This window comes from Melopsittacus undulatus, chromosome 8, assembly GCF_012275295.1.
Source record: "Melopsittacus undulatus isolate bMelUnd1 chromosome 8, bMelUnd1.mat.Z, whole genome shotgun sequence".
Taxonomy (NCBI): Eukaryota; Metazoa; Chordata; class Aves; order Psittaciformes; family Psittaculidae; genus Melopsittacus; species Melopsittacus undulatus.
Window position 1 is genome coordinate 45748865 of NC_047534.1, and position 24152 is coordinate 45773016.

Genomic DNA, 24152 nt, shown 5'->3' on the forward strand with positions numbered 1-24152 from the left:
CAACAATATTGCACTATACTGCTGAATCGTGACATAAACACAGTTCTCATTGAGGCTCTCCATAACATGCTCACTGCCGCAGTGCTGGGAGTTCCCCTTGCTGGGAGGGAGTTACATAGGTTGAAACCATTTCAAGCCCATCACTTTCTTCAGTTCCTTTTGTTCATCATTTGTTTTTTATAGTCTGTGTTGGGCTGAGGTACCTGTATATGCTCCCACATGCTGGTCTGGCCAGCTCAGGAAGACAGTCTCATTCTTTCGATTAACTGGGGCAGAACAGCTGATACAGTCGACTGATTGCTCAGCTGTTTCAGCTGTTTGTAAAGAGCTGCCCTCTGGTCCTCTTTGTGTCCAGGGTCACCTTTCTGTGCAGCAGCCGTGGTCATTCACTTCCTAACTTTCCCAAAACTTCAGGTACACGTTTTGCCTTCATGGGTCCCCTTGGAGCCTCCTCCAGGGAGGTCACCATTGCTCACAGTAGGTGCTGGGCTTGTGGACTGCTGCAGGCACTCTGCCCTGAGCATGCTGTCTGTGAACAGACATAGGTGTGGAATGAGCTGCCAATTTAAATTGCACCTTTGATTATTATAAAACCTCTTGGGTTTGGAATATTGCTGACTTCTGTAGGGGGGTCAACTACAGCTATTTAACCATTATGATGAGGACTTGACTAGTTAAATTCTAGAGAATCCCTTTTTGACACAGTTATGTTACTGTCAGTAATACTACATTAAAAATAATGGGAATTGCTGCAGTCACAGCTTTGATTGTGATATAGGCAGCTATTTATTATGTGAACACTTAATGTAAGTCTTCTTCCATGAAGAAGAAGTTTTCTATCTGTTAGCAGTGGATTTGATTCACCATTAGGTACTGTGTGTGGCATGTGGGATGAAATATTGCCCAAAACAGCTTTGGGTACAGCAAGCCCTATGTAGTTACTGGTGTTTCTAAATGTAGTAGTCTTTCTTATCTAGAGATGCATAACTAACACTTCCATATATATAAAAAAACCCCACAAAGGATAATTTATGTACTGATCTTAAGAACTGCATTTAGGAACTTGTCTTTTCAAATGTTTGAAGTTGGCTGGTTCTACCTCATTCTAGTAATTTCTTTGGCTATCGTTTCATACACTTACTTCACAAAGAATATTCTCTCCTCAAAAGTACAATGAAAAAATTTATTTTTAGGCAGGAGCTAAAAATCCAACTGTGCAATTCTTTATTGTGGATACCAGATCACTTCCTATTGTCAACCCTGCTGAAATTCCTCCACCTGCAGAAATAATATCAGGGTAAGAAATTTTGGTTCAATGTTTGCTTGTTTCTTCTGGTGGGAGAGGAGGAGCTTTGATGTGTGACCACCTTGTATTCAGTTTATATGGCAGTTTTTCCCAGTCCTGGGGCTCCGATAGCAACAAGATTTACCAGCAAAAATCTGCTCAGAGATTATCCTCCTAGTGATTATATATAGATGGCATATTCCATGTATGTTATATTCAGAATTTGACAAGTTCTTGGCTCATCACATTCAGTGGAGTCTAACTATGGTGAAGTCATTTCACAGTACAACTTTAATATGAGCAAGTTTTGGTATAATCAAATTATAATGTATGTATTCCAGTTCACCGGGGGGGGGGGGGGGGGGGGGGTGGGGTGGGGAACAAAACAAAACCTTAATGGTAAGTGGAGATTTGATTTCATTGGAAGCAGACTCCTTGCTAAGGCAAGGTATCATGACTGATCTTCAAACTTATACTCAAAATGTTTGTTTTCTTTGGAAACATGGTGAAAACCAGCACCTCTCACAGTAAATGGAAAATCGTATTTCTCAAAATGCCACTGGAAATGCACAACATGATATAAATGTATTTTGTAAAGAGCAGCTAAATTGATTTAAAATGCATGCACACAGAATTTGGTATCCTAGATCCTGGATTTTGTTGTTCCTTTTTAACAGCATTGTAGAATTTTTTTAAAGCTTTGCACTTACAAACACTGATATGGAAGCATAGGTTACACCAATAAATTCCAGGGGAAAACAAAAGAGGGCTGTTAGCTAGTGCACAAAACCAGCATTTTGAACATATTGGCCAAAAAATTGTAACTGGAATCTCAGTGCTATTCTGTTTCAGTCCTCACCACGGGGTAACTAAAATCTTGCTTAATGCAGAGATGTTATGAATGTTATTCTTTATCCTTTCTGTGCAGTAACACTGCAATAGCAAGGTGTTAAGTAGCTGTTGTACACTGGTTTTCTTCAGAATTTCAGTGCCCCAGAAGTAAAAGCCCTATATGTTTTGCTTAATTCTGGTTGAGATTCTTGCTGTCTTAGAGCCATGTTTTATCTTTTGTTCACACCTAATGAAAGCTGAACAATGCTGCTGTTACCTGGGGAGAGTGACCATCATCTCCCTTCCAACCTTGTATCCATTTGGCTAACATATAGCCCTGACATTTATATGGAGTTAATCCACATTTAAATTAATGTAACAGTGTAAACCAGTCTTGAATGATGAGTGCAAGGAATGAAATTTCATCTTTCTCACAATGGTTGCTCCAGGTAATGGTTAAGCCTCACATGTGTCCTACAAACGTTGAGGTGGCCAGAACAAGTCTTGAGGAATTTTGCAAGAGCAAAAGTACATGAGTAGGAAAAAGCAAGTGATGTGCAATGTTGCTGTTGGGTAGGTTTGCTCCTGGAGCTGCAAAGTAATGGATATTTGCATGGCATGTATATTTATACCACTATTTGACAGGAAAGGTTACTTTTTTGTGATAGATAATTCTATTTTTACTCTCTTGGAGCCTGATTCTGAGTAAAACTAAGTTTGAATTGGTGGCATACCTGACCTGCCTGGGTGGGGATTTTGAGGGGCAATGCCCCAGCAAATGGTTTCCTGTTGCAGTGCTATCCAGAGCTTGTATGCACAGCAGTTGCATCTCCACATTTGAAGGGGGCACACCACACTTCTGTTTCAGAGGAGAAGTTTTGTCAAGGAAAGCTGCCAAAATCTGAAATGGCAGCACCACACATCATGGTAGATGAAACCTGATATTTTTTGCACAAATTACCAGCATGAAATCCATGCAGTGTATAGACATCACTTTTAGCATCATGGGTACAGGGGGCTCCTGTTGGATAATAGGAGGATGAGGGCAGTGGATGCTTCTTGTCTGAAGTGATCTGTCCTAAAAATAAGTCCTCTGAGTAGAGAGCTCCAGACAGTTATTGCAGGAATATCCTTTCTCAGTAGCAAATGAGTAAGGGCAATGCAGAACTACTGTATGCTATACTTAATTTCAGCTTAGTTAACATTTGGTAGAATCATAGAATAGTTAGGGTTGGAAAAGACCTTAAGATCATCTAGTTCCAACCCCCTGCCATGAGCAGGGACACCTCACACTAAACCGTATCACCCAAGGCTTCATCCAGCCTGAACACTGCCAGGGATGGGCTGTTGAAAACTGAAGGGTGCACTCCAAGTCTCTATAACAACTTTAAAATATTTACTATAATAACAGTGTAATAGTAATTCTGTTGGCAGTTTTTATCTTGACTGTCCATCTTGTCTGACAAATGATGTATAGTCTCCAGAATTAACTTCTCTTACTTTGAGGGAACAAAAACTGTGGGGCTAATTCCCTTTTTTAAGAAAGGGGAACTGGGTGTTACAGGTACATGAGGAACACAAGGTTTGGGTTTGTTTGGTTTGGGTTGGGGGTTTTTTTTCCATTGATCAAGCTCCTGCAGAGTGCTTTTACAGTATTTTTGGTCTAAAATACACTGTTTGAAGCAGTGACAATAACAATTAAATGACCTACTAACTTCCCAGTCAAATATAAATATAAAAATAGATCTTTTTCAAACGTGATTTCTAGGCTGCAGTTTAGAAATAAACCTGAAAGTGGTCAGCAACCAGTTGGCATATATTTTTAATCCATCCACTCTAATTGTAGTATTTTCTTTTTCGTTTTTTCCCCACTTCCCCACCCTCCAGTGATCATGAATATACTCACTCCATCACAAAACTTCCCACACATTTTTGTTAACTAACTTTGGGGGGGGATGGGGGGGAAGATAGCATGAACTTGGAACTAAGTCAAATGTGCAAATTCCAGTTAAAAATGTATACTTGCCTTGGAGGGGAGGTTTGTTTTATTTTTAGTTCATAAGTCTTCTAGGAGATAGGAGAGATCTAAAATAAGAAGAGATGAGTACATCTAACAGATTATAATGGTAAACAAAACCGCTAAATTTTATATGGTGCCTTTTTAAAATTAATATATAGGAATATTCATGAAATTTACTTTTTTTCTTTAAGATACTCCCATATTTCATGTCAACTAGTTGGTATTCTAAAGATGGAAGTAAAATATTCAAATAGTAATAGCTGTTCTTGGTATGATCTCTCCCTCCATTCTAAATCATGGAAATAAGTATTAAATTGAACAAAGATACATATCACTCAGGAAGTGCTTACAAGCAACCAACTTCATGCAACTAAAGATAAAATTCCAAAGTCTAGGGCCTGTACCACTCAGTATTCAGAAGATGCACACAGTACGAGATCTATGAACAGTCTGGAGTAGCTATTTTATGCGTTAGAGGATAGTGATCTGGCTGTTAGAATTGAATTTCAGTCTTTCTTGAAGTGGTTATGTACAAAACATCTAATTCTTTATTGTATGAATGAAAATAAGCAAAAGATCTACTAATGACAAAAACAATTTACAAGAAAATGGCTCAATTATGTTTGCATCATTGTTTATTGTGGAAGAGTAGATAGAAGTGAAAATAGCCAGATGAGTCTCATTCAGTAAATTGCTGAATGCTATTGCATAGTATGCTATGGCAGAGAGGATTTTAAGTATCTAATGTTATTGCTGTTTTCAGGGATCATTATTTGAGTGGTGTAACATGGGTGACGGATGAAAGGATTTGTCTCCAGTGGCTCAGAAGAATTCAGAATTTTTCAGTCCTCGCAGTCTGTGACTTTGAAAGTGCTACTGGAAACTGGTTGTGTCCACAGGTAAGAAAAAGGAGGTGAGAGAGTCACAGTGCTTGATAAATGAAACTAGAAAGGAGCAGAGTATCTCCATATGTTTATAATTGTAGAAACAGCCTGATGTAAAATAAACATAATTGTTGTGGGATTGTTTTTTCTTTCTTAGGAAAAACAGCATACAGAAGAAAGTACAACTGGCTGGATTGGCAGAGTAAGTGTTCAATGTCTAAAAGTGTTACATGCTAAATAACACTGATAATTAAGAAAAGTTCACATGAGCCTCGCCAGTTGCAGTGCCTCTTGTGCTTAGGTCTGATCCATTCACTTGTTGCATTTTACATGTAAAGGAAAAAATGGTCTCGAATGGAGCTGCTACACCACCCTGCTCCCAGTTTTAAGGTTTCGTGGGTATGGCATTTCTGAACTCCCAGGCTGGGCTGACAGTGCAGCATGGGCTGGAGCTGTAACTGTGTCCTCTACAACCCGTGCATCATGTTCAGCTTGCCAAAAAGCAGTGCTTCTTCCAGACTCCTTTTTAATTCTGAGCTACCATTTTGGTAGCAGTAGGTAGGGGAGTGAAGGAGGCAGAATCAGAATTCCCTCTGTTCTGGGGGAGTTGTCAGCTATGCTGGTTTGGCAGCTTTCCAGTCTTCCCGCCACCTCTAGAATGATCTAGGGGATAAAATGTATAAAGAAGTGTATCCTATAACCTTTGAATTCTGTTGGAGGAAAGATATAGAGGACAAAAGTCATGTCTAGCATTTCAGGTTGCAACAAACCATTCTACATTCTCTTTGGGGCTTTTTATTTATTTATTGTCCCCCCACCTGAAACACCCATTGAATAGAATGGGGGACAAGATGCAAATAACTGGACAGATTAAAATGTTCATAAACTTCTACTAAACCAATTGCTACTGTCTGGATGATGCTTTCAAAGCTGCTTCTCAGTCCTTTTGTACATGGTAGAGAGTAGGCACCTAATGAACTACACAGAAGATCTGGGGGAAGTGAAGCAGAGATGCAAAAGTTCAGACTTGGAGGGAGAAATGAGTTTCAGAGTTTTTGATGAGAACACAGAGTACACTTTCCACTCCCGCATTTTCCACACACTGATTATGCTTTAGTCACTAATTCACTTTTGAAGTCAAAAATGAAAGTTTAAAGAAATGCAAAGAGGGAGGCAACAGCAGGGATGAAATCATCCGCAGTATGAAGATGAGAGATCAACCCACCTGCTGTCAAATTTGATATGGAAAGGAAGGCCTTAACGCTGACACATTTTGCTTCTCTGCAGCAAAGGCTTCACAATTAGACAATGTGATGATCAAGCTGCAGACTTTGTAAACAGTTGTGCAAAATGAGAGGGCAAAATGCAAGTCTGTGCCATTAAACTAGGTTGTTGGTTTTTTGTTTCTTTTAAAGAGACAACCCACATCTTAGGAGCTGTTGGAAGAAAAAGATAATATCACTATATGATTCTTGGATTTCAGAAGGGAGTGGAAAGTAGAGAGGATTAAAGAGGGGATAGGAAAGGTATATTTGTTCTTTTATTCTTACCTAGGGATGATAAAATGACATTTGATAAAGCAGTTTATATATATATATATATATATATATATATATATATAAAGGGGATGTGTATATATATGCACACATACATATGTATACAATTCATATAAGTGTATATACAAACTTAAGTAAATAGGTGTGTAAAATATATATATGTAGTTCTCTCTTTGTGTATATATAATGGGTTTTTTTCTTTTGCACTCTCTTTCTTTTATATTTTTCCCCCCTTTCCAAAGTAGAGATGAATTTATGCTTAATCTAAGAATGCTCAGAACAGCCTGTGTTACTGCATAAGGCTTCCAGGTCATGAGTTAAGTTAAAGCTTGCCAGTTGAGTTGAAGGAAAGTCACACTTTGAAAAAGCAAGACTGTGATAAGGGAGAAGATAGCAAAATATTTGCCAGGTTATTTTTTGCAAAAAATATTGCTAGGGATGAAGGGGAGATGATCTGGATCACATGGGTTAGGACGACGCAAGTTGGCATTGCTTATATTGGGTGACCAGAGGCAAGTCACTTCATCTTTCTATTTCAACCTCCATTTAAAAAATGGGTATACTGTTTTGGAGGTAATTGCATTGTGTCAGTTGCCTAATTAACATTTAGCTGGCTTGGACGTTTATCACAGAAGTAACTTGTATTTCTTCGACTCAGTTTCATTCCTCTTGTTTTTCTCTTTACCATATGGAGCACATCCAAATGACAGTCAGTAGAAGGAATCCATTCATTTCTGTCACTCCCAATTGATAAGTGGATAGTTCTTTCATGAAAATATCATTCCAGTTTGGGTTCTCTGGCATTCTGTAATCAGTTGGGGTTTTTTTCTTCTTAGTAGCAAAATTTCCTCTTGGAAAGCAGCTTGTGTTCTTTAAATAAGGGTATTTTTCATTGTCAGGCTAAAAAGAAAAAAAGAAAAAAAATCAAAGAATTTGTTCACAAGCACATTTTAAAATGGGAAAATTAAGGAAAATGTATCTGCAGTGTTGACATTGCTGTAGGTTACAGCCGCATGTTGTCATTGGACAGAATAAAACAGTGACTTTGTACATGCACATATTGTGTCCTAAAATGGAAGGAAACTAGGAACAACTGTAGGATTTCAAATTCAAGGAAGGTAGGAGGGAACTTCGATCATTACCAGGACTAGTACTCAGGAAATTCTGCTATGGAAGGGAGCAAGAAAATATTTTAAGTGTGTTTATTTTTAGGGTAGTGGCTACAGGTTCTACCTGTTTAGTAGGCAAAAAAAAAAATCCCAGTACATTCAGTGATGGGTTGTTTTAAGTATTGAAACTCCTGTTCAGAAATATCAAAACTAAATTTATCATTTTGGAGTTTTATTGTTTGCTTTAATAGGCATCTCTCTTTTGTTCAAGTTTCAGCCATCTGTCCCTCACTTTGCACCCGACAACATTACCTACTACAGAGTCTTCAGCAATACAGTAGGTTACAAGCACATCCATTACATAAATGGCTCACAGGTAGGTAATAAGGTGTAGGACAGTCACTGCTGACCTGTCTTTCTCTTGGTGACTGGGGAGCTTCACATTCTACTTTCTGCCTTGCCTTCCCCACCTCTCCAGGCTCCAGTGCCTATTACTGCAGGAAAATGGGAAGTAATCAGCATAGCAGCTGTAACCAGTAACTTTTTGTAAGTATTGTAATTAAGCTGTTGATTCCTATCAGGAGAGCTTGTAACAAGGGTCTAAGCAAGTAGGGAGGGAGAACAAGGAGAAGGTATCATTTAACTCATTGAAAATCTGATCTAAACTTGTAAGATAAACTTTTAAATATTGTAATATATTGTATATATTTTGTCAAAACCAGTATGTTTTGCTTTTATAGGTACTACATTAGTAATGAAAATGGAATGCCAGGAGGAAGAAATCTTTATAAGTAAGACTTTTTTTTCTGCAGTACAAGTAAAATATTTGTTAATGAAAATGAAACTTTAAGAAAAAGCATTGCAAAATTAAAGATTAGGATGTTCACAATCTATTGTGGGATCCTTTATAGGATATTTAATGAAAAATAGTGTAGGAGTATAAATTGGAAAAATAACTACAATATTTTTCTATAAATTTAGTCAATATAAGGACAATTGTGAAATGAATTAGCAACAAACCCCTAAAGAAAACCTCTTATGCTTTTTTTGCTATGACTATAATTCCAGTATTAATTGAACCTAAAAAATTAAAATCTGTTTTCTCTAATTTTTAAATCAGTAAGAACTTTACTCCTGAATTTTAACATATTTCATTTGGTCATTTTATTTTAAAATCATGCCTTAGTTTAGCATAGCTTAAAGACAAAAAAAAACATCTCTGAAATGAAGCTCATCTACTTTGCAGAGTGCTCTTGGAAAGCGGTTCAAACTCCACTAAATGTGTTAGCTGTGATCTGAATCGAGAAAGGTGCCAGTATTATTCTGTGTCCTTCAGCAAAGATGCACAGTACTATCAACTAGATTGTCGTGGTGAGTATATCTCGAATTAACTGACATAAACTTGACTCACTGATTAGTTGGGTGGGGAAGTTCACTTCATCAAGATCTTGATATGCACTGTGGAACAATGATATGTGTTGGTATCACTGGATAAATACATTGGCAGCAGAAAAACATACTCCTTAGTTTCAAAGCACCTTGTCAAAAATTCCAGGGGTAGATCAAATTTTATCAGTGGTCCTGAAATAGGTGCAAAAGACTCCTGTTCTCTCTAGCTCCTCAAGAGCTGCATGGGAAGCTTGTGTCTGTAGAAGGAATTTGAAGGCTCAGGGAACAAGGCAAGCTCAGGCTGAGATAGATGGTCCTGTTCATAAAAATACGGTGAAGATAGTAAATCCGGTGAAGATAGTCATAAGTTAAAGCAGTGGGACTGTAGTCTGTCTCTGACCTTTAAGTGCTTGTACTAGATACTACAAGGGAAAAATTAAAGGATGGGAAAAAATAAAATCTTTGAAATTTCCCTTAAATTGAATTGTATGTTGTTATGATGCCAAGGTGTTCCTTGACCTGTGGGCTAGAAGGACAGACAGACAGCAGGGAGGGATTTGTTCTGCCAAGCTGTAGCAATGGGTTGGTTGAAGAAGGCTGCTGTGGTCTCCGTGACAAGGCTTACTGATTTCCAAACTGTGGTCCACAACCAGTTTTGCTAAAGAGTAGCAGTTTAATTCTTCACAACCATGTGGTTTGCCTGCGAGACACTTTGCATATTTTACAGGATCCTGTGACTTGAGTTTGGGCCCAACTAAAAATCCAGCTTGTGCAGACTGGAGGGAAACGAATTCTGAGCTTTTATGATTCACCCACTTCCAGTTACTTTGAGGGCTGTATTTTGAGACATCATGCAAACATGAAGGTTTCGTGCTCTGTTAACAGGTCCCGGCCTGCCTATATCTACTCTACACAGAAGCAGTAATGATCAAGGTATGGGATTGTCTTAAAATATATTTTGTGTTGACTCATAAAATTGCACTGTAAATTGCTTAGTATAGTAATTAAAATGTCAGTTATAAAGGGTAAATTTAATTTCAGATGATTAGTATAGTTAACCAGAAGAATAGATTACATAGCTTGGCATACATTTAGTCATAGTTTATTTAATAATATTTTACATTGTGCTAGAAAACAGTGAGTAATGTATGACTTATTTACTGGATAATTGTTCAGTTTTTCTGAAATTGCACTTAGATGAAAAACAGGGAAACCAGCTTTCTGGTTACTAAATTACTGAAGGAAAACTATTGTAAACATTGAATCTGAGAGGAAAAACAAAAACTGCAGTAAGCTAAAACTGCAGTGTAGGCTGCCATCATCTCAGATTGAATTTTAAAGTTGTTCACAATTAAAGAGCTATGCATTTGAAAATAATGTATTTAATCTTTTACTAACTATGTTATCTAGTCCTCAGATACTTGGAAAACAACACCAAACTGGAAAGTTCGTTGGAAGATATTCAGATGCCTTCAAAAAAATTTGGCTCCATTCTTATAGGTGGATACAGTAAGTTCAAAACCATGTGTTTCTTTCTCCCTTTCACCAAGTGCTTCAGGGTCTCCTGATGAAAACAATTACAGAAGAGGTGGGTGTAGTGGGGATTACAGCAGTTATTCAGAACTTAAAGGCAAGATAAATTTGGGACTTTTTTTTGACATCTCCAAACATTCTGGGTTGTTTGTTTTATTTTTCCAGGAATCCCAAAATATTCTTAACTAAAATGTGCTTTTGTCCTCCTGTGATACCTTGATGTTTTCATAAAGAAGTGGCTCAATTCCTTTTCTTTGATACTTACCTGAAAAACAGAAGTCCCTAGCACCACATTAAATAAATTACAGGAGTGGGGGTGGGGCACAAAGCTCATAAGCATCGTTTAATTTAAATCAAGTTATAAATTCAGTTAACTCTTACTTTACAGGTACAAGTCCCTTTAGTTTGTGTTAGCAAGTTGGCAAGTAGAGAAGTTCAGTTAGTAACAAAAAATGTATACAGAAATTAAATGGAAAAGCTTACAAAATCCTTTAGGCTACATTTCCACTAGATGACCTTTGACATTGTGTAGGGGAGTATTTGGATTGAATAGTCATGTTCCTAAAAGCACGTCCATGCTCTAAGACTACATAAATCTTTGAATACAGACTAAAATGAAATGGTAAAAATGGAACTGCTAATGCGTTGCTAATGGTGCCCCTCAGAATTTGCACATCTGGGTACAGCAGCTTTCTTGGTATGCTTCTAGGCTGAGGAACCAGCTGTGATAGGCAGTGGGAGGCCTGGTACCTGCCTAATCTGTTCTTGCTGCCGCCTTTACTACTAGCTTTTATCTTTGTGACAAACTTCCTCTTGATAAAAAGAATGAATATTAAGGGAATTATATTTTACAAACTACTTAGTTCTGTCAGTCATTGTTAACTGTTCTGCTTGATGCCTCCCTCCTTCCATTGTTACCTATTTATATAATAACTCTCTTTAACTTTGTGTTTTCTGTCTTTCTGTCACATTTTTACTAGGGCTAAAGATGAAATCTTCCAGGCAAGATGGAGGTTTAAAGATGTTCTTCGTGCTATCAGTTGTATATTCTTTCTTTTTTTTCTTCCTATTTGTTCTTACTAATTCATCTCTTCAGGGTAAAAGCTTTTGGGTAAGGGGAATCTTTTTTTTTGGTGTCACAAATAGGAGAAGTAAATCCATTTATGTAGTCCTACTTCAAATTCTGCTCACTAATCCATGTATGTAATCAAAGAAGAAATCTGCTCCTGTGACTATAGAGTACACAAAAGTAAAATTAGTATTTTCATGTGTTCAGTTTAGGTTGTTGATTTTGTTGGTGGTTTAATGTCTTACAGAGATTTGTCCAGATATGAATATGCAAAACTTGCACGTTGGCTATTACTGCAGTGCAGTCCATCCCCCTTGCTTCCTTTGCAGAATCAGTTCTTTTAGAATTCATGCATGAACAGCCAAGCCAATCATTTTGCAAAACTTACACGGTTTGCATTTAAAATATTCAACTAACTCTCAGCCAGCTTGGGTGGAAAGAGTAACATGGCTGGAACTGGAATCAATGTTTCTTGAGAAATAATAGCTATTTGGATATGTTTCTGGGGTGCTTTACAAACTGTCATGCAAAGCCTATCTGGCAGGTTCAAAACATTTAACATTTCTTCTTTGTGCTGGGAGAGGAATTCGAGTAGAGAAACATTTCTGAGCTAGTGTCAGATGTACTAGTGTAGAGCTACTTACGAAGTTCTGCGTGTAAGCTTATAATGTAGGATAATGTTACAAGGCAGCACGGTGAGTCCCCTACATTATTGTAGAAACTCCAATCCCAGACTTCCTGATAGCCTAGCTGTAAAACATTTTAGAAGAAAACAATAATAAGCCTTAGATTAGGCAGGAACATTTACCTGTAGATATTAGGACAGTTCAGATGAAATTACTTTTTAGGGAGGGACTCAAATGTGCTCCTGTATGAATTGCACTGCATGCCAAATTATTTTGCTGGAGAACTGACCTATGTCAAACTTATTTCCCTTTCAGACCTGTGGTATCAAATGATATTGCCTCCCCATTTCGATTCATCAAAGAAGTACCCTCTGCTCCTTGATGTGTAAGTCTTCAAGTTACATGGCAATGTTGTGTTAATAATCACTTTCATCTACTTCAAATGCTCTTAATAAGATCAGGAAACACAAAACTGGCATGTTTTCTAATTACTTCTTGAAGTAGTTTTAAGAGGGAATGAAAAAAATGAAGTGTATCCCAATTTGTGGTAGATTCCTGTACCTTAAGATGATGTAATGCTTAAGAAGCACCTATTTTGCTGGTGTCAGAGGTACAGATGCATTCTGTGTCTGAATAAAAAGCCAGGATGTTAGTATTAGCTTACCTCCACCTCTGCTCTTACAGTTCCTTAGGAAAAATACTAAATGAAATTATGTTCCAGAATTAAACCCTGGATAATCTGTGTATCCCAAAGCTGAAGTAATGAGTGTGACATTGCATTTTCTCTGATACTTGACTGCCAACTGTTGGGAAACTGCATGCTGTGGTCAGGATTGCATTTGTTGGGTTTTTTCATAAATTCAAGACCATTAGCACGTACTGTTTGGTCCATTCTTCCTTAGCACTTCTGTTCATGACGGTGTTTTCTTCTATCTGGAAATCACTGAAATTTAGCTATGCATTAAAATAGTAATGTTAATATTTTCCTTTTCTTATGAAAGGCTGAATCCACAAAAACACTCCTGTTGTTAGATACATCTTTATATAATGTGATTTGGTAGCACTGTAATACTTTTGATATGCCTGTTGAGCATTTTAATGAGAAGTCAGTGCTCTTTGCTTCTTAGGAATTACTTTGTTTTTCATTCTTTTTTTTTCTTATTGACTTACCTGGGCCTTTGTCAGGATCACTTTGGCTTCATGGTGATCAGATTTGTATCAGAAATCACTTCAGAAGTGTCAGGATGCATAGGGTGTAAAAACAAAGCTCGATACAGAGAATTCCCAGTTTTACTTTGCTTTTAATAATGAGAAAAATGCTTTTTTTCTTTCTTTTCCTCCACCTGCATAAGAAAGTTTAGACTGTAGGGAACACTGACGAGGCAGTAAAAATGCAGAAAAAGGTCTCTTCCATCTTCCCAAATGAAGGCTATTTGTTGATTTCAGACTTTAACCAAATAAATGATGGGTAACTGGAACAGAAATACTTGAAGAGCATTGCTTTGAAGCTCAGGTGACTAGATATGCCAACACAACAAAAGAATTTGATTTGGATTTCTGACAACCTGCTTAAAATCAAAATAATAAAAGTTGGAGCAGAAAGCAATAACACAAAATCCTGTCTGTTTTCTTGATTAGCAGTTGACGTTTTGAAAAAGCGTATTGCTTTTAGTGTGCAGACAAAGCAGCAGTTTGGAGTCAGTGAGTGATGCTTTTCTTGTTTGCTCAGTTCAGTTTGTCAGATAATAATCTTCATTACCAGCTGAAAATTGTCAGCAATAATTGTATTTCAAATGCTTGATACAAGAATATGTGGAGAATTAATGCCTGAATTCTGTGGCACTTTTTCCCCAGGTATGCAGGACCCTGTAGTCAGAAAGTGGATTATGTCTTCCGGATCAGCTGGGCTACTTACCTTGCAAGCACCGAGCAGATCATTGTGGCCAGCTTTGATGGCAGAGGAAGTGGATACCAAGGGGATGAAATTATGCATGCAATAAATCGAAGGCTGGGAACATATGAAGTGGAAGATCAGATAGCAGCAGCAAGGTGAGCTACAGTGAAATGGTCAACATCTGCTCCTTCTTTTCTGTGCTTGCTGTGGTGGGGGGAAAGGTCATCTTGAAATCACTGTCAAAGGCATAACTAAACTCTGCATTAATTCTTTATGCTGAAGTGTGTCATTTGTGGGCAAATTATTGTTCTACACTCGAAAAGAAAGAAGACTTAATGCTGTACTACAATTTTATTATATATCTGATTTTATAGAGAAAATACCTGTCACATCAGTAAAAGAGCATGCTACCAAGACACTTAGAGCTGGAAGTTTTACTCCAAGCTTTTTAAATGTTTCTGTTGTGAAGGAGTTATTTGTATGAGCTACTCAGCATTTGCACCATAATTCACGTTCATCACGTGGTTTATACTTGTAGAATCTCGCTAACTGAACAATGTCAGCATGAAAATCTCAGAATCACAAGTAATCTTACAGGGTTTGCTCTTGGGGATTTTAAAATGTTAAGGAGTCTATAAACAAATAGCATTTCAGAATCTTTTTTATTTTAAACCCTGGCTGGATCTACAGGTGTTGGCCTGTCCCTTACAGCTGCAATTTGGGCATTGCTCCTCTTTTTAAAAAATAATACTAAAAAAAAGGCAAATATCAATGAGTGTAGTTTGAGGACTTCTGCAGTGTCCTGGGGTTTACTTTCACAAGCACGGGTGTTTTTCTGACTTTTATTAAAGATACACATGCCTGAATTATTTCATGTTTTCTTATGCAGTCACTCTGATGAAGTAGAAAATTATTATTCCTACAATAGGAAGAGGCAGACATGATGGAAAACAGGCATGTCTCTATAATGGCAGATACCTGCAATCTGTTAAGCATTTAATTATTCTGTTTGGTTTTAGAAAATTTTCTGAAATGAGCTTTGTTGATAAGGACAGAATAGCTATTTGGGGTTGGGTAAGTACTCCAATAAGTTTGGTACATTTCTTTTTTTACCTAATTGTAACAGCTATTTGTTGTGGTGGGGTGGGTGTGAGGGTGCTGGAGCACTTAAGTGTGAGGCATCTCTGGGGTCATGGCACAGTACAGTACATGAACTGATGAAGTACAATGCCTCTATACATTGTCCCTTTGCAAGCATTAAGGAGCCTTTGAAACAGAAATTAGGATTACTAGAGGGATTAAAAACAAAATAAGGGGATACTGCCAAGTTCCTGTGTGCAGGATGAACCAATATTTTTTTAAATGACCCAACTATATATTCATCTGTGTCACTCTGGATTAGTTGAATGATTCTATTTTTTTCTTTTTAAGAAGGTGTAAATTTACATGTGAAGCAGCTGTGTGCCGTGGTTGCCGCTTTTACTAGCAGCCTGAAAATATCCAAATCTGCTATGTTGGTGTGCTTGCCTATATTTTATTTCAGCACTATATCCAAGCAGAGGCCAGACTTCTCTGACTTGATGCATCTTTAAAACTTGTCACAGTAGAGGGGAGTGTTTAATAGAGGGTACGTACCCCTCAGCTGCAAGGCTAAGTGCATATGCGGTGTTAGTGACATCTGTTAGATTCAAACCCTGAACATTTCTGTCCCAGGTTGCTGTTTCAGTGGTTTTTCTGGTCATGGGGAGTATTCTTGCATATTCTGTTTAAGCATACTGTGTTTGAGTAAATGTGGATCTTGCATTAAATTGCTAGCTGGAATTTGGTCACTGCTGGTGACAAGCACCAGTGAATAAATTACTTGATGGCAGGATGATGATGATACCCTTACTAGCTTTTCTTGTTGGGGTCAACATGTCTGTGCTGTATGAAGTCAAGTGTAGTAGTATTTACTTTAGTGGGAGGGAAAATCTTTCTGCAGAAATGGAGGACTAAATGCATTATCATCTTATTCCTTATGAGCCTTGGGATGAATAGTGCAAGAGCAATCCTCTTTGGAGCTATGTTGGAGTTATGCATCCTGGATACTGAACCTGTTAGCAAATAGATTTTATCTCTTGAGTTTTCAGATAGTCAGACTGTCATTAGGTACATTAATTTTGTTTGCCATAATATCAATAATATCTTAGCAATAATATCTTTACTGTGGCTAGGTTAGGTAACATATGTATATGTGGGTTTAATTACTGTGAAGGTGAACTACTTTGCTTATCTCATTGGGAGGACTTCAGTATGAAACTGGAGCGAACATTTAAGGGCTTTGAACAGTTCCATTTGCTTGTCATCTGGTTTCAAGACAGGAGTGAGATCCAAAAATTGCTCTTCTTTTAGATGTGGGTGGGCACACTTTCCTAAATAACCCCTTCAGACTATAGTAAGGGCAGTCATTTGGGCGGTCAGTGACATTGTTTAGGTATCTTGCTGTCTGGATGCTCAAGTGTGTCAGATATTTACTCCTCTGTGTATCAGGCTAGCCTATGAGTGATTTTTCTGTTCATAGCAAGGAGTGTGTTGGTGCACAGTTCCTCCCACAGACTCTGCAGAAGATCCTTCACTCCCAGTCACAGTCTTGCTCTCAAAGCTTTGGAGGAAAGTTAGCAAGTGAGCTGCCATAGGCCTGCTCTGAGGGAGTTGTAAATTTTCAGTTGCCCTAGTGCAACTACTCATTGGGCATGTTGTGGGCTTGAGTTCTGCTTCCACCCACTCCCCCAGCACGGAGAGGGACACAGCAGTTCAGCAGTGTCTTGTTTCCTGTTTTTCGCTGCTACCTACGGTGCTACCAAACACTGTCATCCTTAGCTGAGTCACAGTTCAGCAGCGTTTGCACCCTTTTTCCCCAGCAAGTTCTCATTCATCAGCGCCACAGCTGCCATGCACTGTTTGATGCCTTTTTCCCCAACTGAGCAGGTTGGGTGAGATCTGACCCAAATTCAGAATGGAGTTCATTAATATGAAAAACACTGAGCCTATAAATGTCTGATGAACTGTTTAGCAGATGGGCCCCATCCTTTTCTTTCCTACTAAAATAACAGCAATGTTTTCTTCTCAGTCTTATGGGGGATATGTGACCTCCATGGTGCTTGGCTCTGGAAGCGGCGTGTTCAAGTGTGGAATAGCGGTTGCCCCTGTGTCAAGTTGGCAGTATTATGGTATGTGATGGCTTCCTTGTTACAAGGATTCCCATATGTCTTGCAGTGCACATGCTGCAAAGTGTTGATTCATAGCACAGAACTTTGATTAGCTAGTAGATGCCATGTAAATGCCACTTGGTCTGTTTTTATGAACTCATGGGTACTGCATTTTGAAATTAAACCACCAATTCCCTAAATCTTATTTTCCATTTTTAAAAGTCAGATCCACAGTTCCAGGTAATGTCTTTAACCTCCAATAAAGCAAAAATTATTGTAATTTTGTAGGATTACTGCAATGTGTCTGTTTGCTTTCTGAAGCTGCCACATGTTCTGAGACCAGTATTGTCTGTCAGAAATCCATGGCTATTAGACTTGACTTCTTCAAAATGCTACTTCATTTAGAAGAATGAACTGTGAGGCTTTATATCAAATTTGCATTATAATTTGCTCAAAGTAACAGAATAGGATTTGAATTGCCTTTAGGTTTGTTCTTTTTAGAGTGTAAAATTTAATTTTTATAAAATTAATCTTACGAATAGCTTGATTTGAGGAAAACCTGAACAAGTGGGCAGGTCTGTATGTGCTTCAAACTTATAGTCTATAAGGCTGTAAATACAGTTATAGGGACTCTCCTCCCAGATTAAAAGATATACAGTTAAAAATATAATACACACTGGTACAATATGACCACATTTTTACATCTTTTCTGGTTTTGATTTGTCAAAAAATGTTCAAAGAAAAGCTTTTCCTGGCAAACCTCTGCTAAACGAGGCATAATTTATCACGCTGCAGCTAGCATAGAGTCTGTATAATAGCATATGATATGCTCTGGCTAATTCCACAGATCAAATCGTACTGCCAGGTATTAGCAATAGTCCGTTGAGGCTGTAAGGAAGATTTCATAATGCTTTGGTGTTGGACATGAATATTACAGCATGGCAGGAATTTTGTGGTCGGTTGTTGTTTTGGGGTTTTTTATTTAATGAAGATCGGATCTCTAAAATTCCACTTTTAGTTGATCAGATAAAGGAAAGGGTTATGGAGGTATGCATATTCAGCATCAGAAAAAAACAGCCAGTGCAACAACACTGACGAAAAGTCAAATGGACATTAGACTATGACAACAGAGCATTGATTTGTATGGATAAAAATAAAGCAGCAAATCTGCAAAAAGCGAAATAGGAGGCCATGCTGAAGTATCTGGAAAATTAGAGATACATAATATTTACTGTATATAACATAGAGCTAAGCTGCTTCCTAATCTACTGCTACATTTTCATTTTACAGATTTTTAGTAGAAACATTTAGATAAAATGTGTTTTGTCCAATGCTAGTCTTTTACCGCAAGCTTTTCAGTGATTTTGTTAGGATTACTGAAAGAATAACAATAAGGTAACACTGACACAAAGTACTTTATTAATATTCAGCATTCAGGTGTCCATGGCAACAAGAAGATTAAATATTCTGAATAATGATGGTTACCTACAAGCCTCATTGTGGAAAACCTGTTTGTATCTTTTTTCTTCCATGTTTTTTGTATGCATTCTTGCTTCTGTCAGTGGGTAGGCTGGTAGACAGACTGACTGAAAACCAAATAGCAGATTCTGGTTTTGATTTGGGTTTTTTTGTTGTTTGTTTGTTTTTTGTTATTGCAGATTCAATATACACGGAGCGATACATGGGTCTTCCTATAGCAAGTGATAACCTGAACAACTATAATGTAAGAAATACATCACTTTGTTTCTTTGAAGTGTTGTTTATAGCCTAAGCCACTCTGGTTTTCTTTACACAGTCTAGTTCCTTCCCCATGGGAAGAAACAAGTTTTTCTTCTTTCTAGCTCTAACTGTTGCATTGTGCTTTTAGAGGCTGTAGTCTCATGTGTTTGGATTTGCATGAGGTAGTTACTCCTTGCTGTATGGTGTGGGTTTTCTGTTGTTTGTTTGGCGTGTTAGGTTTTTTTGGTTTCTTTTACATTCAGCTCCATTTGGCTACTTTGCAGACTGTAAAACAAGCTGTAAAAACTGTTTTATTTTAATCACCAAGAAACAAATTTGCTTTAAAATTTAATATGCTCGTGGGCAAACTATGCTTTATCTTAAACAACATTTCCACCAAAACAAATGTACTCTGGTTCTTTTTGAAATGTAACTTTTAAAAGATGGGTATGGTGTGAACTTTCTTGTTTTGGGAATCTGTGAGCTTCTTTCAGGGAAAGCAAAATCTCCTAAATACTATGAAAATTTGACAGGTAAGCAAGTCTGTACTGCGATCATACCAAGCAAATTGCAGACCAAGTTGGAGCTGGAATTTCAGCCCCATCTCTATGAACACAGGGTGTTCAAGGTTTGGTCTAATGTTTGCCCAGAAGTGAGTGAATTTCCAGGTCTTCTAATGGTTGAAAAATACCTGTGGGTTGTTTATCCTCGCTATGACATGATGAATTGTTTGACTTACTGTTTCTTGTGCCAGCTGCTTTTTGTTGCGTCAAGGGTTTTCTGAAGTAGCTGGGTAATAGTTGGGCATAGGGCAGAGCAGCCCAAGCTTTCTGTAAGGTTTTGTTACATTTCAGATCTAGGTGGGAATACAGTGGCTGTTGAAGTGTGATGGATCTGGGGGGCTCTTTGTGCCCTGGTCATTGGGATGTTTTACAGAGGTGTTCAGCCATGGTGATGCTGGAACCAAAGATGGTTGATGTAGGCAAAGAGGTGAGGCATTCTCAGTGTTCAGGTTGGTAAACAGGCTTAGAAAACAGTTTACCACTTGTGTCTTGATGCTTTGAAAAAGTAATTGTCATGGGAAAGGGGGGGAAGGAGTGAGGGTTGTTGCATTGATTTAAAAGTATGGTAAAACATACAAATACATACAGATATGGACTGAAACATCTGTTTTGACATATCACTACAGCCATCTAGTTTTGTCAACTGCTATATCAGACACTCCAGTCAAAATTGAGGTTAATGTTTGTGACTGCTGGAAGACTTGGAGCTGAGTCTGTCTAACCAGCGAGCTACTCGGGCTCACCAGGGACTGACCAGCAGCCCACAGCCCCCTGCCTGCCTTTTCCCAAATATGTTCCTTTAAGGCAATGGGAACAGTAGGAGGTCTGCGAGGTAGCAATGTAAATAGAAGTTACTGTCGTCGTGCAGAACGAACGTTAACGCTCTGGGTGCACAAAGTCATTCACCAGCTTCACAGCACAGATGGCAACAGAGGACTGTTTAATCCTTTCAAGCCAGGAGTCGGATTTTCTTGGCATAGTATCCATTGCTGGCAATGGCCACGTTGAAACTGCCAGTACCAAAGAGCTAAAGGTTTCAAATGTGTTACTCAGAGGACTAATTGGGAAGAATGGTGGCTGGATGGAGGAGGGGTATTTGCACGGATCAGATTGTCACACTTCACTGCTGCTTCTAGAGATAGGAAAATGCAACCGAAGTCCTCATTAATTGTTAGAAGCCCCAAATAACATACTACTTGGAATTTACTTTTTCCATTTGAACCTGGAGGGATGGAGTAGCTTGAGCAGTAAGTTTGTTGATTTTCACGTAGCTTCAGTGGAAGTGTTGTGGGATTTTGTGGATGCTGAGGACCTTACTGCCTTCAGCCCAGCATGTTCCTGGCTTACAGCCCCTTTGTTCAATGTCCCAGTCCCAACAGCCAGCCTCCTGGCCCCCTGTGTCTGATCAGAGCTGTTTTCTGAACTGAATGTTTTTTAGCAAGTAAATGCGAAAACATGTGAAAGCTCTCCTAGCTGAAGCTGTTAGAGCATTTTTGAACTGTTAACTTTGTACTGTCAGGTTTGTGCACTGCATCAGATATTCTCTGTCCTACTGCATAAGCTGTCTTGAAAAGTGAAAGGTTGGATAAACTGTAGGGTGTGTGCCCTAATTGAAAAGAAATGAGACTGTCTACAGACCTGCTTAAAGAAGATGCATGCTGCTAGGTGCCTTCCTAATGCACAGAGTATTACTAATGACTGAATATTTCATCTGAAGAAACTAGTTACGGTGAGAGGAGTAGACAGTACCTTTGTGTTACTGGGACACAGAGCTTCACATTTCTTCAAGGAAGAGAATCTGACATGTTAAATGCTCTTTGTCAAGAGACAAGTCTGAGGGTTGACTCCCACTCCTTTAAGTAAGCTAATCAGGTGTGATTGATTGTGCCTTTCAGGGTAGTTGTGAACTATTAAAAATTAGAGATTTGTGAAAGAAAGGAATAAGCATGGGTGGAGCTCTGAATGCAATTGTGCAGGGATCCTAGCCTGAATGGAGCAGAGGCCGTCTGCCTGGGAGGAAACGTCCCTGATGTAAAGACTAAAGACTAAATCAGGGCAGAGCTTGGGAGGTCAGATGCAGTAGCCATGTAAAGCATACCAAAGAGACTGTTCAACTTGTGAGAAGATTATTTTGCAGTTCACTCTGAATTTGATATGCTTCTGGCAAGTGTTTGAAACAGTCATAGATTTGGCAATCTTTTTCTAGCAGATTTGAAATGTTCAGTCCTTAAGAACTGCTGCATCATTAGGTTATGCAAAACAGGGTACAATTTTGTAAATATGCCATCTTGTACTGATTTGACATTTGTTCTATTATCTGAGAATATGCTAAAGGGAGAGAGACCTTCAGTTTCAGCCAAACCTCAACTTGTTTGTGGAGTGCTGCTAAAATGTTGACTGCTGGGTGATCTTTAGAAGAGGCAGTTAACCTCAGCAGGGCCGAATTCTCAGCACTTGTACACATTACCTTTTCAGAACCTTTGTGCCAGCAGTATAATTATGGATGGGTACATTTTTATTTGCTGTCCACTTTGGGTTTGTTTAGCTGATGGAGCTGTTGCTTTGTGCTGTAACTGTGCCTACCTTGAGATTGATCCCAATCTTGCAACCTTTTCTTTTGGCAGTTTTATGGGAAGGGACTGTTAACTGTTGAATATGGGTACAGCAAGTGAGACATCACTTGTAAGTGACAAGAAAACTTAGAAGGTATCTCTTTTGTGTGTTCCTTCTTTCTGAAGTGTTTAGCAAATAAATAGCTTTGTTTTGTTTAAGGCTTGGAGAGGAAAAATAATGACATCGTTTCTCAAACTGCTTTTGGAAAGTCGAGTTCTGGGAAGCATAGCTCAAGTCAGGCTCCCACTCACAGAAGGCTGGCTATCGCTTTAACCAGCAATGATTTGCTGGAAGAAGGCTTGTAAAGGCAACCTATCAAGTTTCCCTCTGCACATGCAGAAAATGATTCACTCAAAGGATACCACTTAGTTTTTCCTGATATCTTTTGTTGTTGGGGGTTTTTGTTTGCTTGCTTGCATTCTTGTTTATATCACTGGGCCATTACTTTCTGAATCATTCTTTTTGTTTGGTTGCTGTACCAATGCTCACTGAATCAAAGTCCTCTCTCCACATTTTGGCACTCTCATAACTGTCTGTTCTTATTCCATGATACCAAGTCATTGCAGTGGATGTCATCCTTCCAATGTGTGTGGATTACCACCATATATTAGCTGGGATTTCTGGTGCTCTGCAGCCTTTTGCTATTAAGAGGACAATTGCAGTGTTAGGGATTGGAAGGTGCTGGGTTTTACCCTCTGTATCAATCTTGTTTTTTAAATTTGGTTGAATTAAGAGAAATCAGTTCTTTGCAGTGAAGAGAGGGTTACGGTAAGTTATTCTGCCATTTAATTAATATTTATGCTTGCTTTAAAAATTCATGTGTATACGAGAGACATGAAGAAATTAGAACACTTCTGTGTCTTGGTAATACAATGTTTTGGGGTACTAAATGAAAATCCCTATGCAAAGATACAGCCTTAGTACATGATATAGAAGAAATGAAAAAAAAAACAAACCACAACCAAACCAAAATTCTTTTATTCTTAATTTTTATCTTTTTTTTTAACTTGCCATAGTAGCTTTTAAGATGTATAGAGAAGTCCACAGGGATTCAGTTATTTTCATCAGAGAATCCCTATAAATGTTGCTAATAGAAAGAAATCTAAATCAATGTATTTTGGCCCCATTATACTGATTGCCTTGTCAACTGAAAATACTGCCTCTTGTCCCTTTTCATCTTCCCATTCTCATGGCACAGCACTATCCTATTCCCTTTTCTTTCCCAAATTAAAGCTCTTACTTGCAATCCTTACTTTCTTCATTCTTTAGTACCTAGTCACATTATGATCAGGTGGTTATTATGTTTTAGGGAGTATGTTGTTACTGTGTGGTAAGTTTCTTGATTAATCTAGTTGTTTTTTTTTATTACCGTATTGTCTTTCAGTTCCCAAAATGCAGCTTGACATCTATTTATAGATGTCATCTAGTGTCTCTTCCTTCAGGCATTTCTCTATTGTATTTGGGGAGAGCATTGTTTCAAACTTCTTGACACCCATTTTTATTTGAGACTGGTGGAATATTAGCTCTGTTGACTTACCTACATGTGAACTAGTGTATGTTTTGGTGGGGAAGATAACACATGTAGGCTCTGCAATATTTCCTCCTTGCTATCATAGGGTGCACTGTTGCCATGGCAACATTCTTTAACTTGTCTGCAGTCGCACAGGAAACCTATGGCAAGTGGTGTGCTGCAGGCTAACAACATGTTAGCAATGCATTAAATGTGTATCTCACTCACAAAACTCTTCCCCTCTGGAATTGCCTGTTACTTTGCAGACATAACCCTTGGTAATAATGGCAGATGAGTGCAGAATGGTTTGAGTGCGAGCACAGTGCTGCTGGATATGTGAACATGCTACTTCGGGGTGTGGAG

The 24152-nt window shown here is 38.3% G+C and overlaps 1 protein-coding gene across 1 annotated transcript in view; it reads left to right on the plus strand.

The window, feature by feature from the left end:
• The window catches only part of LOC101874712 (dipeptidyl peptidase 4), a 40620-nt gene that overhangs the window by 14252 nt on the left and 2216 nt on the right, over nucleotides 1–24152 (plus strand). Inside the window, exons 10-23 of the mRNA XM_013129906.3 lie at nucleotides 1194–1297; nucleotides 4900–5035; nucleotides 5178–5222; nucleotides 7957–8061; nucleotides 8164–8231; nucleotides 8426–8476; nucleotides 8932–9056; nucleotides 9960–10007; nucleotides 10485–10583; nucleotides 12618–12687; nucleotides 14157–14351; nucleotides 15216–15270; nucleotides 17306–17405; nucleotides 19043–19107. Of these exons, the coding sequence (XP_012985360.2) occupies nucleotides 1194–1297; nucleotides 4900–5035; nucleotides 5178–5222; nucleotides 7957–8061; nucleotides 8164–8231; nucleotides 8426–8476; nucleotides 8932–9056; nucleotides 9960–10007; nucleotides 10485–10583; nucleotides 12618–12687; nucleotides 14157–14351; nucleotides 15216–15270; nucleotides 17306–17405; nucleotides 19043–19107 (1266 nt within the window). The remainder of the gene's footprint in view (nucleotides 1–1193; nucleotides 1298–4899; nucleotides 5036–5177; nucleotides 5223–7956; nucleotides 8062–8163; nucleotides 8232–8425; nucleotides 8477–8931; nucleotides 9057–9959; nucleotides 10008–10484; nucleotides 10584–12617; nucleotides 12688–14156; nucleotides 14352–15215; nucleotides 15271–17305; nucleotides 17406–19042; nucleotides 19108–24152) is intronic.